The sequence below is a fragment of the Lipotes vexillifer genome, unplaced genomic scaffold (assembly GCF_000442215.2).
Source record: "Lipotes vexillifer unplaced genomic scaffold, Lipotes_vexillifer_v1.1 scaffold415, whole genome shotgun sequence".
Taxonomy (NCBI): domain Eukaryota; kingdom Metazoa; phylum Chordata; class Mammalia; order Artiodactyla; family Lipotidae; genus Lipotes; species Lipotes vexillifer.
In genome coordinates this window covers 1,979,684-1,995,567 of record NW_006774345.1, presented here as the reverse complement: position 1 = coordinate 1,995,567, position 15,884 = coordinate 1,979,684, and the positions used below count along the sequence as shown (strand labels likewise).

The following is a 15,884-nucleotide window of genomic DNA, read 5'->3' as shown; positions in this document are numbered from 1 at the left end:
CAGCAGGAAGCTCATTATGGGCTGACAGTCCAGGAGACAAGCACTTTGCAGAATGCTCCCCTAGTAATTTCCTGTGTGAAAAGCTCACTGCTGTTCCTGCATTCCTCAGGGTGCATTTCTTCTCATCTCCGAGGATGTTGCTCTTCCACAGGAAGAGGAAGGAACCAGTTGTTACTGGATGTGTGGGCTGAGGCTGTCGGGCATTTTCTGCACGCCTCAGTCTCAACTGTGGGAACTGGGGATGTGGCTTAGATTCCCAGGCCTGCGACAGTCCAGATGACTGCAGCAGTTTAGAAATACAGTAGCTCAGGAAGTTGGAAGGCAGAAATAATACCTGGAACATCAAAACCTCCAGTTCCCAGAAATGTGCTAATTTTCTAAAGGAAATTAAAAAACGTATTTACTCTGTTGGGCTCCCAAATAGCATGTTGTATAAAATCCTTTTGTAGAGTTCTCTCTCTCTTTACATTTCATAAAGAAAAGTTTAAGTCCTAAATCACTTTTGTCAACAGGTTGTAAAGACCAGTTTCACTGCATAAATTTTTAACTAGGACTATGCTTAAAAATCTACTTAGTATAAAATCTTTGGTAAAAGGAAACACTCATTAATGTAAGCTTTCTTTCTCGGTGACCTTGAAACTTAAAGGGAATGAAGCTCAAATTAGTTAAGTCGTTAAGGATAGTCAAATCAAACATTTGGGACTTATGATTATTATGATTTTTATCAAAAAGTATATTTTATTTGGAGGAAAAAAGAAACCCTCTGACCCACACTATTACTCTCTTTTTACAATGGTACTATCTTAGTAAATCAGCTTTAAAAAAAAAGCCACGTTCCTTTAACAGACTAAAAGTCTTAGTTGCTTTTTTTTCTATAATCCCCAAAACACATTTTTTTTAAAGGTCAGCTATCAACATTCACAACTGTTGGTAGTTCTTATAACATATAGGTCATGATGTACTTCTAAAGCAGGGATGCAACTAATTTGGAAACCGTCTCTTCCTTTCTAATGTTTTCTCTATCTCTAAAATAACTTGTATCTGAAAAAACCATAAATGTGTTTTCTATTCTAAAGGGTGAGAGATTTGTGGAAGTGTATTTTTTCTTATTTACTTCTGTTAGTTTTATCATGTATGTCTTATTTTTAAAATGCTTTGACAATTTAATTACTTTATTTCTTTCAATTTCAAAGGGTAATGTTTTAAAATTATTTCTCAGCCCTGATAAGAATTCATCTTTTACTCCTACTAAGCATCTTAACTTTTTGAGACACTGGATTAAAAAAAAAAAAAAGAATCACTGTATCTTACTTGACATATTCACTATCATTTGAAATTAAGACTAAATGAGGATAAAAAAATATGAAGATAAAAAATGAGGATAATAAAATGAGGATAAACTGTGGAAAGCACCTCTGTGTATAGTCCATAGGCAGATTTTACAAATGCCTGTGTTCATTTTCTTTCAAACACTTTGAGTGGGAGCAAGAGAAAAGTCCCGAGGGCCACTGAACTGATGCCTAAAGATACCATGAACATGTCTGTTTCCTAAAGCTTAGCAAGCAACAACAAAGTTACAAACATATCTAGTTTCAGAAATCATATGCCCCGAATTTACAAATCAAATGCTACCTTATAAACTGTTGCAAAGTTCAAACACTTAAAAAAGAATTTCACCTACCTGCAAATTTAGTAGCTGTTTATATGTAAATGCAGGAATGTTAGCATACAGAAAAGCAGTGTAAGCAGGAGGTTTGCACAACATGATTTTTATTGATTTTCCTGGAAAGGTAAATGAGGTATCTGGGGACAATGCATCACATATTGCCATTTTACACTTTCATGTTACAAATTTTAGTTTTGAACACTTAGGTTTCATACACTATGTTCTTTCAAGTAAGTCCTTCCAAATCTTTGCTTACATAAGCAGTTAGGAACTGGAATAGCTCTGAACTGGTTACGCAATGTTGTCTAGTAACCAGGACGAACTGTTGCCACAACAACCATGGAGATATCCTCTCTGCAGCTGTAGGTTTACTCTTTGTATGTCCTTTTATTTTATCAATATATCAATATTTTTCAGAGAGCATATATCATATGACAATCTCCATGAAAGTGGATAACTTTTTTCTTCCTAAAAATAGGCTGATGCAACAGCCTTTCCAAAAGGGAAACCAATAAACTTCGCTGAAAAATGCAAACCCAAAGGACACCTAGGAAAAAGGACTATGTTTTACCACTGTGCTTCTCAAAGTCACAGAAACAGCACAGCCTCTCTTGCTTTGATTCAGCCGATCACTTTCCTAATCCCAGAAAAGAAGACAGGAAAATCACAAATCTTTTTTTCTCTCAGCAACCCCTCTGGCCAAATGATGCTGAGCCAGGAGATAAGCTGGGCCACCCTGAGATTACTCAGGGCTGCGCCTTACTATCCCTGGGGAAAGGAGACAGGGAATCCCACAGCGGATATCCAGTCCATCGGCTCCACCTTCAAAATACATCCAGAATCAGATCGCTTAACACCACCTCCTCTGCTATGGCCCTGGATCAAGCCACTTCTGCCTTCTGTCTGATGATTTCATTAGCTTCCGAACTGGTCTCTTTGCTCCCCTCCACCATCACCCCCAGCTGATTCTCAACACAGTAGCCAGAGTGACCCTGTTAAAACACTCATGAGATTATGCCCCTTTCTCTGCAGGAAACCCTCCAGTGGCGGCTCCTCACTCCCAATCTGGCCTTCCAGCACTGCTCCCGTGGCCTGGAGTACCTCCCCAGATAGTCATCTAACTTGTTCACGTCATTCCTTCAGTTCGTTCCACAAATGTCACCTTTCACATGACTCTTGTCCTGGCCATACTATCTAAATGCACCCTTCTTCCTACCTAACTTTGGTGCTATTTACACCTTCGCATTGTTTCCGTCTACTATACTATATGGTCTACTTTTTTTAAATCTGTGAATTGCTTGTCTCCCCCTCTAGAATATACAATGTAGGCGTCTCTGGGGCAGGTATTTTTTGTTACTCAAGAAGTACTGATTGAGAGCTAAAAATGTGTGTGAGTAGGTATGCACCCAGCATCCTACCACATCTGCTATCCATTGAGTTAGGCAACGCAGAGACTCCAGATTAGACGGCTGCACTTTTATTACCATGGTACGTATTGTATTTTCAATTACTTCTAAGGCATCTACTTATACCTTGCTTTCCCCACCTGGAATGTCTCTATCAAAATCCTACCCATCTTCAGGTCAGGTCAGGTCAAGAACTGGTCAAATGTTTTCTGCTAGAGAAGTCTTCTAGTTTCCTCTAGCCCATTCATGACCTTTTCTGAATCCTTCTGTTAACAACCTTTCCTTTGACAATCATATACCCTTGGCATCTAGTATATTGAAACTGCCACTTACTTCTTACATTGTTATTTCTCTCTGGCTTGGCTGTTAAGTTTCTTGAGGTGAGGCGGACAGCTTGACATCCTGTCTTCAGTATATCATATGATGCCTCCATGCAGTGTGGCTTTAGATATTTGACTGATGGAGCAAGAAAAGACTGTAGACCTTGATTTTCTTCTATGATATAACTTCAGATTCTCAGTTTATTGTAAATAATTAATTTAACCTGAAAACTGTCCCTAATTCTAAAGAAAGGCATAAATATTACATTCATACGCTACACAGTTGCCAGAGTAAAGGCAAGGACACACTCTGAGTTCTCTGAGCCCAGTGTTTTGAGTCAATCAGAGTAATACTAGCAAGATCATCAATTTCATTATGTTCATTTGTTGGACAAATAGTAATAAAATACATCAAAACCTAGGAATATAGTTAACCTAAAAATAACAATTTTAATAATCCTAGAGTATTTTAAATAAATTCTGTTTAGTTAGTATTTTTAAAAAAACACCACTTTATATTAGGACACAGAAGAGAAATTACTGTCTTATTTGCCTTTGGGGAGAGAGGAGCTGAGGATGTAGCCACACCACATGTGCTAATGCTAAATGCCTTGTACAATTTTGATGACAAAACCTCGGTCCATTGCTAATAGAATAAATGAAAACATTAAAAAACTCAATGGGAATCTTGAACTAAATAATCTTTAGAAGATCAGCAAGAGACAACGTAATTGGAATAAGATTCAGAAATTTGAGATCAACATTTTTAAACTATGTCTATGTGACAGCCAGTATATCCCTTTACAGAAACTTTTCTTTTTTTTTTTTTTACAACAAAGCTTTAAAAATGCAGATTGGGAACAGCTTATTTTGATCCCGAAATATTGTATCAAATTTCCTGCCTGGCATTAGAGACACAAGTGCAAGCCACAAAGACACCAACTGTTACACTGTATGCCATAATTTCTTCTCTGTTGTAAGAAGGCATCAGAGCATAGATATCAATACACTTAGATCTAGAAATCATCCTGAATGTAATATTAAATCAAGTCAAAACAGGAACAGAAGCCAACTATTTCTTACACCATAAAAAACCTACTTTTATCCTAATAAATTTCACAAATTGAGGTTTAAAGAGTAACCTTTTTACATCTCATCTTGATGAAAATGAATTTCTAAAGAAACTATCTTCCAGTCTGCAAAAACCAAACAAATCCCCAAAATAAACAGTAACCACAATAACAAAAACCAAAACCATCTGTAAATACTGCTTTTTTCTCCTTTTTTTCTTCCAATACTTCTCTGTGTTTTTTCATTATAATTATATGCAAAGTTCACACCACAATAGTGCTTCATGCCAGAATAGAAACAAATTTCCTTTACATTTATGTTTGATTTGTTGTGCAGAAGCAAAAGAAAAGCAGCCAACACAGAGGAGATGACAGATTAAGAACTACCACTAGATTAATGGAAAGGCAAACAATTACAGTGATTGCGCTTTAGTTTTCTAACCACTTATCTATCAATGAGCTAAAAGACAGACACATACATTGAAAATTTAAAGGAAACTTCTTTAAAGATACTCTTTATAAAAATCTAAATGCTTCATGAATATCAGTCTTCAGAAAATGTGTCAGTAAAATAAGTAAAATCAGGAGTCCTTATGTCTTGCCAGGAGGCAAGCAGCTATCTTCCAGATTGTAAAAAAATCTAAGGGGGACATCATTAGCCTAATTCCAAACCAATTTATAGCAAACAAATTTTTGTTTTGTTTTATTTTTATGTAGCATCAAGCACACAACTCAAAGTAACAGTGGAGTCTTCCTTTTAATGCTTATGTGTGGGGCTGAACCATGGGAAATCACTGATATGTATTAGATCGTTTTTGCCTACAAAATGGCAATATCATATAATTCAGCCTAATAGTATCTCTTATGTGGGTAATAACTGTACTCTTCAGTCTTATTATTCTGCTTTGTAACACAACTGCAAACGTGTCACATGTTTATTATAAAAATTGTGTTCCCTGTAGAGAACAGACTTGTGGTTGCCAAGGGCGAGGCGGGGGAATGGACTGAGAGTTTGGGGTTAGCAGATGCAAACTATTACATATAGAATGGATACACAACAAGGTCCTACTGCATAGCACAGGGAACCATATTCAATATCCTGAGATAAACCATAGTGGAAAAGAATATGAAAAAGAATTATATATATGTATAACTGAATTACTTTGCTGTACAGCAGACATTAACACAACATTGTAAATCAACTATACTTCAATTAAAAAAAAAAAGAATTATCTTTTTGAAATCCCGCGTACCCTGTATTCCCGAGTTAGGGTTCTATAACATAGACACTTGACTTTGGCACTTCTGCATTACCATCCAGGGACAGACACCCTGCTATCGCTTGCTAGGTGGCACTTATGCCCACCTCCATAGCACACTATTGAGAACACATGGATTCCTCAGGTCATGAGGTTTTGCAAATTTCAAAGGGTACTGGCAGGGAGAGTGAGTCTCAAAGCTCCGATCAAAGATTTTTGATGATCTCTGATATCTTCTAGGCCAGAAACACCCAATTTTAGTATACCAACTACCTCACAAGAAGGCAGCACATCTCAAAACCACCTATCTTTTGCTCCCCTCACCAGTGGGGCAAAAACCCAACTCACCAGAATTTGTAAATTTCAGCAGTGAGACTTTTGAGTAATTCATTGAACATAAGTATTGAGCACCTACTATACGTTGATGAAGATACAGTCGTGTCATCTACAGGTGCTTTGTCTTTAAAAAAAGTTCCAGAAAAGATGGTTGTCATTGGTGCAGGAGTAATAGGTGTAGAATTGGTGAGTGATGTTTTTTTATTTTTTTTTTTTTTTTTTTTTTTTTTGCGGTACACAGGCCTCTCACTGTTGTGGCCTCTCCCGTTGCGGAGCACTTGCTCCATGGCATGTGGGATCTTCCCGGACTAGGGCTCGAACCGGTGTCCCTTGCTTTGGCAGGCGAATTCTTAACCACTGCACCACCAGGGAAGTCCTCCCATTCATTCTTATAACTAGTTTTGCCCTGACTAGCAGAATTGATGGCAGAAATAATCTGCTTTGCAAAGATTAAGCAGACTCAAATTGAAATGCTAAAACTCTCAATTTTTGAAGTCTTTGGATACACTTAGTAAATAAATTATATGTATGAAATTTTTTAAAACAAAATTGCAAGTGTTAGAAATACTTCTTAATTTCTGGATTATCCTTCAAGAGAGACGAACAAAGGGAAATGATTGCTTTTCTTACATCTTGTAAGGAGACTAGACGTAAGTTTAGCACCTCTGAAAGGCAATTACCAAAGAAGGAAATCTGTTCTGTGACAGCAAGTGAAATGTCACATGGGTGGCACCTTAACAGGAGATGAGATGGTATGGATTCTACTGAGCTCAAGGTCCTCAAATTGAAGCTTTTCTAGAAATTGGTACTGCTCCCCCTTGTGGCTATTTAGACACATTGTAAATATGAATTTTGTACAAGGTGTTTTCTATGCTAAGATGTTAGGCTATTTAGCCCATTTTTTATGTTCTCTCCCACACACTTTTTTTTTTTTTTTTTTTTGTGGTACACGGGCCTCTCACTGTTGTGGCCTCTCCCGTTGTGGAGCAACAGGCTCCGGACGCACAGGCTCAGCGTCCATGGCTCATGGGCCTAGCCGCTCCGCGGCATATGGGATCTTCCCAGACTGGGGCACGAACCCCTGTCCCCTGCATCAGCAGGTGGACTCTCAACCACTGCACCACCAGGGAAGCCCTCCCACACACTTTTTAAGGAAAATGGATTGTGCCAAACAATTAAATACCATTTAAATGCCAAAGAAAACTTACTGTGGTAGAATCAAAAGAAAGGATGTCCACAACAGGGGGAGTGGAGGTCTGCAAATCGACTACATCAAGCTTTGGATTAATCTGTATATATACATTAAGAAAAGCTAATATTAGATTTTTATACCATAGGAAAGTGGATGCCATTTCTAATAATCTAGAGGGTATTTCCTAATATATTCTAAAATGAAAATATCCATATATTAGCATGGATACAAAAATTTTAAATAAAATATTAGCCTATCAAATCTAACAATATGTAAGAAAAGATCATTGTGAGCAAGTTGAATTTATCCCAGGAATAAAAAGTTGCTTTTACATCAGAAAATCAATGGGATTCACCTAGTAAGGGATTTTAAAAATAAAATGAAATGACCCACCTCAAAAGATGCAGAAAAAAATCCTAGCCAGTTCAGTAAGACAAGAAAAGGAAATAAAAGCATTAAGATGTAAGAATTAGAACAGAAGAAATAAAAATGGTCATTCATATATAATTATCTATAAAGAAATCCCAAAAGAATCTACTGCTGAATCATTAAAACTAAGAGACTTTACTAGATCCAAAACTGATATACAAAGTCAATTACCTGTCTGTACTTCAGCACACAGAAAATGTAAATTTTTAAAAATCATAATTTACAATGCCATAGAAATTTTTAAATACATCAGAAAAAAACCCAAAAATGCATATGACCTTTAAAGAAAAAAAAAACTCATGTAAAGACATTAAAGAAGTCTTTAAAATATAGGAAGCAATAAGATAAAGAGTTCAGAAGCAAAGCCCTGTATATGTGGAAAACAAATACAAAGGAAAAATGGTGCCACAAATCAACAGAGGAAGGATGACTTGTACCTAAGAAAACGGGCTCACTAAATAGATCCCTGCCTAATACTACATACAAAGATGGACAGCAGATAAATTATAAACCTAAATGGTATGTTAAAACTATAAAGTTAGTAGAAGTAAATGTGTAAGAATATCTCTCTGACCCAGGGTAGAGAAGAACATCTTAAAAGCTGCAAAAGTAAAACCATAAGGCAAAAACTAAATAAATTAAAAAAAAATTGATCCATCCAAAATTAAGGATTTCTGTTTAACAGTGGTTACCACAAAGTTAACAATCAGATAATGGAATAGGAGGAGATATTATATCTGAAACTGAAAAAGGACAAATATCTAAAATGTATCAGAAAAACCTACAAATCAATGTGAAAAGAAGAGCAATCCTAAGGAAAAAATTATTGAAAACCTAACAGTTATCTAGAATATGAAGAGACTTTCAGAAACATTAGTGGTAATTAGAAAAGGGACGATTAAAGCAAAATACTGCTTAACACCTACAAGACTGCAAAAGCTAGAAAGCTCAATGATGCTGACACTGTTTAGAGCAACACTGTAATGGCAAAAACAGAAACAAACCACAGTCTTGCAGAAACTAACACAACATTGTAAATCAACTATATGTCAATAAACAGTAAATTAATTAGAAAAACAAACCACAATCAGAAATCCCCACCTGTTTATCAACAGTAGAATAAATGTATAATCATGGGAATTACTACTGTAGTAAATTCACTGAAATCCTATACAGCTGTGAAAATGAATGAAATACAACTATGTGCAACAACATACGAATGTATGAATTCAGAATCCATGCACATGAATCTCAGGATTTTAATGCTAAATAAAGAAGGAGGCTATAGTAAAATATATGCAGTATGATTCCATTTATATAAAGTTTAAAACTATCCAAAATGAAAAAATATCTAATTACTGATTCAATCATAAATAGTAAAATTTAAAAGAAAAGCAAGGGAATAATTAGAGTGGTGACTCCTTCTGAGGGAGATTATTTCAGAATTCAGAAAAACAAAAAGGGAAAGAAACCACATGATCACCATTTATTTACTAAACATTATGAATGCAAAGAAGTAAACAAAGGGCAACAGAGATAGCAGAACTTGGTATCAAATAAATGCTACCAGCAAAAAGCATACTGGCGAACCTCAAAGGAGAAACTGTTGACTGAGCACTTAGTGAGAAAGGCTTTCCGTGGAGGAAACAGAGCTTATGATGGCTCCTTTAGAAAAGGTTTATAAAACAAAAGCAAAAAGAGAGAGACAGAGATGAGGTTACAAGCCTCCCTGAGCATAGAGGCAGAATGCTGACACGATACTGCTGCACAGGGCAGCGACAAGAGAGGGTGGCAAGGGTCAAATTGTGAGGGGTGAAGGAATTTGGGAAGGCACAGAAAAACTGGAGGCTAAAATGTGCTTGAGAAAGATCAATCTGACAGGAACATGTAGAGTATCAAGAACAGAGTAGGGGTAACAGTGAGGACAACACTGCGACAGTCAGGGACTGTGGTAAGAGGAGTGGAATGATTTTAACAGCACTTATCAAGTTTGATGGGTACAGCTGTAGTTTTGGAAATATTAATAAGCATTTACATCTATCCAGCCACTTGTGTCACAAGTAGAGGTGTACACTCCCAATAATCCCCACACTGAAGTAAAGAAGGAATTAGAACCATGCAGGACTATCTGCTTGGCCCGCCAACACCTATGTTTCTTTCTGGCTATTCCACGCAGCAGAACGCACAACCTTCTTCCTATCAGCTCTGAGTCCAGAGTTGAGGCAAAGATAAGAAACCTGAGGCTGACTCGCTTTCCTTTTAAACTTGGGTGAGCTGTCCAGAAAGAGTGCTTGCACACACATTATTCTCATTTATCTACTGCCACCTAGTGTAGATATGAAATTGTTTACCAATGAAAAATACAATCTGGTTTTGCCATCTGAAACTGGAATTGCTCAAAAAAACACTAAATCACATGGAAATGGTCAGCATTTCTCCTAGAGAAATCCTTGAGCTTCTATGAGCTGGGAAACTTTTGATGTAACCATATTTTACTGTATTGTACCAGAGTTGCTGCCATATACATTAAATGGAGCAGGAAATTCTTACTAAGTAAAAGTTTACAGTCTTCTCTGCAAAGAAAATATGCTGAGGCAGTGACACTTACAGTTAAGTTCTTTGCAAGCTAACCTCCATGAATATTAACAGTACTGTCTATCTCTCCATTTTTATTAAAGGAAAGAACGCTTCAATAACTACAGTTGCCTTGAAATGGGGTTGGCTGCCTTATGAGAGGCTGAGTTCTCCATCACCGAACAAGGGATTCATGCATGAGGGAGGGTTAGTATACACGACCTCACCAATACCATCCCACTCTGAGGTTCTGGTGTATCCATCATACTGAGGAGTCCATGAGCACAAACCCTGCTTCTGACAAATTCTGAAGGGCAAGAAATATGCCCATCTTGTTCACTGTTGCACACTCTAAAGCTAGTACGATGTCCAATATCTGTTAAGAGGATGAAATTAACTTTTTATTCTGTTGAAGCACTGCATCAAAATAGTTAAAGGTACAGAATGGAACCAGAGTGACTGGGTTGAAATTCTCATGTTGTTACTTACTAGCTTTAAGATTTAATGCACAGACTAGGAACCAAGATGGCAGAGTAGAAGGACGTGCTCTCACTCCCTCTTGCGAGAACACCAGAATCACAACTAACTGCTGGATAATCATCGACAGGAAGACACTGGAACTCACCAAAAAAGATACCCCACATCCAAGACAAAGGAGAAGCCACAATGAGACGGTAGGAGGGGCGCAATCACTGTAACATCAAATCCCATAACTGCTGGGTGGGTGACTCACAGACTGGAGAACACTTATACCACAGAACTCCACCCGCGGGAGTGAAGGTTCTGAGCCCCACGTCAGGCTTCCCAACCTGGGGGTCCGGCAACGGGAGGAGGAATTCCTAGAGAATCAGACTTTGAAGCCTAGTGGGATTTGACTGCAGGACTTCAACAGGACTGCGGGAAAAAGAGACTCCACTCCTGGAGGGCACACACAAAGCAGTGTGCGCATCAGGACCCAGGGGAAGGAGCAGTGACCCCAGGGGAGACTGAACCAGACCTGCCTGCTAGTGTTGGAGGGTCTCCTGCAGAGGTGGGGGGTGGCTGTGGCTCACTGTGGGGACAAGGACGCTGGCAGCAGAAGTTCTGGGAAGTACTGCTTGGCGTGAGCTCTCCCAGAATCTGTCATTAGCCCCAGCAAAGAGCCCAGGTAGGATCCAGTGTGGGGTTGCCTCAGGCCAAACAACCAACAGGGAGGGAACCCCGCCCCACCCATCAGCAGTCAAGCAGATTAAAGTTTTACTGAGCTCTGCCCACCAAAGCAACAGTCAGCTCTACCCACCACCACTCCCTCCCATCAGGAAACTTACACAAGCCTCTTAACAAAGACCTCATCCACCAGAGGGCAGACAGCAGAAGCAAGAAGAACTACAGTCCTACAGCCTGTGGAACAAAAACCACATTCACAGAAAGATAGACAAGATGAAAACGCAGAGGGCTATGTACCAGATGAAGGAACAAGATAAAACCCCAGAAAAACAACTAAATGAAGCAGAGATAGGCAACCTTCCAGAAAAAGAATTCAGAAAATTATAGTGAAGATGATCCAGTACCTCAGAAAAAGAATGGAGGCAAAGATCGAGAAGATGCAAGAAATGCTTAACAAAGACCTAGAAGAATTAAAGAACAAACAAACAGAGATGAACAATACAATAACTGAAATGAAAATTACACTACAAAGAATCAATAGCAGAATAACTGAGGCAGAAGAACAGATGAGTGACCTGGAAGACAGAATGGTAGAATTCACTGCTGCAGAACAGAATAAAGAAAAAAAAAAATGAAAAGAAATGAAGACAGCCTAAGGGACCGCTGGGACAACATTAAACTCAACAACATTCGCATTATAGGGGTCCCAGAAGGAGAAGAGAGAGAGAAAGGACCCAAGAAAATATCTGAAGAGATTACAGTCGAAAACTTCCTTAACATGGGTAAGGAAATAGCCACCCAAGTCCAGGAAGCACAGAGAGTCCCATACAGGATAAACTCAAGGAGAAACACGCTGAGACACAGAGTAATAAAACTGGCAAAAATTAAAGACAAAGAAAAATTATTGAAAGCAGCAAGGGAAAAATGACAAATACCATAGAAGGGAACTTCCATAAGGTTAACAGCTGATTTCTCAGCAGAAACTACAAGCCACAGGGGAGTGCCATGATATACTTAAAGTGATGAAAGGGAAGAACCTACAACCAAGGTTACGCTACCTGGCAAGGACCTCATTCACATTAGATGGAGAAATCAAAAGCTATACAGAGAAGCAAAAGCTAAGAGAATTCAGCACCACCAAACCAGCACTACAACAAATACTAAAGGAACTTCTCTAAGTGGGAAACACAAGAGAACAAAAGGACCTACAAAAGCAAACCCAAAACAATTAAGAAAATGGTCATAGGAACATACGTATCAATAATTACATTAAACGTGAATGGATTAAATGCTCCAACCAAAAGAGACAGGCTTGCTGAATGGATAGAAAAACAAGACACATCTATGTGCTGTCTACAAGAGACCCACATCAAACCTAGGGACACATACAGACTGAAAGTGAGGGGATGGAAAAAGATATTCCATGCAAATGGAAATCAAAAGAAAGCTGGAGTAGCAATACTCATATCAGATAAAATACACTTTAAAATAAAGAATGCTACAAGAGACAGGGAAGGACACTACATAATGATCAAGGGATCAATCCAAGAAGAAGATATAACAATTATAAATATATATGCACTCAACATAGGAGCACCTCAATACATAAGGCAACTGCAAACAGCTATAAAAGAGGAAATCAACAGTAACACAATAATTGCGGGGGACTTTAACACCTCCCTTACACCAATGGACAGATCATCCAAAAGGAAAATAAATAAGGAAACAGAAGCTTTAAATAACACAATAGACCAGATAGACTTAACTGATATTTATAGGACATTGCAGCCAAAAACAGCAGATTACACTTTCTTCTCAAGTGCGCACAGAACATTCTCCAGGATAGATCACATCTTGGGTCACAAATCAAGCCTCAGTAGATTTAAGAAAACTGAAATCATATCAAGCATCTTTTCTGACCACAACGCTATGAGATTAGAAATCAATGACAGGGAAAAAAACGTAAAAAACACACACACATGGAGGCTAAACAATACGTTACTAAATAACCAAGAGATCACTGAAGAAATCAAAGAGGAAATCAAAAAATACCTAGAGACAAATGACAATGAAAACACGATGATCCAAAACCTATGGGATGCAGCAAAAGCAGTTCTAAGAGGAACGTAGCTTTATAGCTATACAAGCCTACCTCAAGAAACAAGAATAATCTCAAATAACCAATCTAATGTTACACCTAAAGGAACTAGAGAAAGAACAAACAAAACCCAAAGTTAGCAGAAGGAAAGAAATCATAAAGATCAGAGCAGAAATAAATAAAATAGAAACAAAGAAAACAATAGCAAAGATCAATAAAACTAAAAGCTGGTTCTTTGAGAAGATAAACAAAATTGATAAACCATTAGCCAGACTCATCAAGAAAAAGAAGGAGAGGACTCAAATCAATAAAATTAGAAATGAAAAAGGAGAAGTTACAACAGACACCACAGAAATACAAAGCATCCTAAGAGACTAAGAGACTACTACAAGCAACTCTATGCCAATAAAAGGGACAACCTGGAAGAAATGGACAAATTCTTAGAAAGGTATAACTTTCCAAGACTGAACCAGGAAGAAACAGAAAATATGAACAGACCAATCACAAGTAATGAAATTGAAACTGTGATTAAAAATCTTCCAAGAAACAAAAGTCCAGGACCAGATGGCTTCACAGGTGAATTCTATCAAATATTTAGAGAAGAGCTAATACATATCCTTCTCAAACTCTTCCAACAAATTGCAGAGGAAGGAGCATTCCCTAATTCGTTCTATGAGGCCACCGTCACCCTGATGCCAAAACCAGACAAAGATGCTAGAAAAAAAGAAAATTACAGACCAATATCACCGATGAATATAGATGCAAAAAGCCTCAACCAAATACTAGCAAACAGAATCCAACAACACATTAAAAGGATCATATACCATGATCAACTGGGATTTATCCCAGAGACGCAAGGATTCTTCAATATACGTAAATCAATCAACGTGATACACCATATTAACAAACTGAAGAATAAAAACTATATGATCATCTCAATAGATGCAGAAAAAGCTTTTGACAAAATTCAACACCCATTTATGATAAAAAGTCCTCAGAAAGTGGGCATAGAGGGAACCTACCTCAACACAGTAAAGGCCATGTACGACAATCCCACAGCAAACATCATTCTCAATGGTGAAAAACTGAAAGCATTTCCTCTAAGATCAGGAACATGACAAGGATGTCCACTCTCACCACTATTATTCAACATAGTTTTGGAAGTCCTAGCCATGGCAATCAGAGAAGAAAAGGAAATAAAAGAAATACAAATTGGAAAAGAAGAAGTAAAACTGTCACTGTTTGCAGATGACATGATACTATACATAGAGAATCCTAAAGATGCCACCAGAAAACTACTAGAGCTAATCAATGAATTTGGTAAAGTTGCAGGATACAAAATTAATGCACAGAAATCTCTTGCATTCCTATACACTAATGATGAAAAATCTGAAAGAGAAATTAAGGAAACACTCCCATTTACCACTGGAACAAAAAGAATAAAATACCTAGGAATAAACCTGCTGAGGGAGACAAAAGACCTGTTTGCAGAAAACTATAAGACACTGATGAAAGAAATTAAAGATAATACCAACAGATGGAGAGATATACCATGTTCTTGGATTGGAAGAATCAATACTGTGAAAATGACTCCACTACTCAAAGCAATCTACAGATTCAATGCAATCCCTACCAAATTACCAATGGCATGTTTTAGGGAACTAGAACAAAAAATCTTAAAATCTGTATGGAGACACAGAAGACCCTGAATAGCGAAAGCAGTCTTGAGGGAAAAAAAACGGAGCTGGAGGAATCAGACTCCCTGACTTCAGACTATGCTACAAAGCTACAGTAATCAAGACAATATGGTACTGGCACAAAACAGAAACATAGATCAATGGAACAAGATAGAAAGCCCAGAGATAAACCCACGCACCTATGGTCAATGAATCTACGACAAAGGAGGCAAGGATATACAATGGAGAAAAGACAGTCTCTTCAATAAATGGTGCTGGGAAAACTGGACAGCTACATGTAAAAGAATGAAATTGGAACACTCCCTAACACCATACACAAAAATAAACTCAAAATGGATTAGAGACCTAAATGTAAGACCGGACACTATAAAACTCTTAGAGGAAAATATAGGAGGAACACTCTTTAACATAAATCACAGCAAGATCTTTTGTGATCCACCTCCTAGAGTAATGGAAATAAAAACAAAAATAAACAAATGGGACCTAATGAAACTTCAAAGCTTTTGCACAGCAAAGGAAACCATAAACAAGACGAAAAGACAACCCTCAGAATGGGAGAAAATATTTGCAAACGAAGCAACAGACAAAGGATTCATCTCCAAAATATACAAACAGCTCATGAAGCTCAGTATTAAAACAACAAACAATCCAATCCAAAAATGGGCAGAAGGCCTAAATAGTCATTTCTCCA

General features: G+C 37.7%; 1 protein-coding gene across 1 annotated transcript in view; it reads right to left on the bottom strand.

The window, feature by feature from the left end:
- The window catches only part of POC1B (POC1 centriolar protein B), a 107,857-nt gene that overhangs the window by 31,814 nt on the left and 60,159 nt on the right, over positions 1-15,884 (bottom strand). Inside the window, exon 10 of the mRNA XM_007449114.1 lies at positions 7,266-7,346. Coding sequence (XP_007449176.1) covers positions 7,266-7,346 — 81 coding nt within the window. The remainder of the gene's footprint in view (positions 1-7,265; positions 7,347-15,884) is intronic.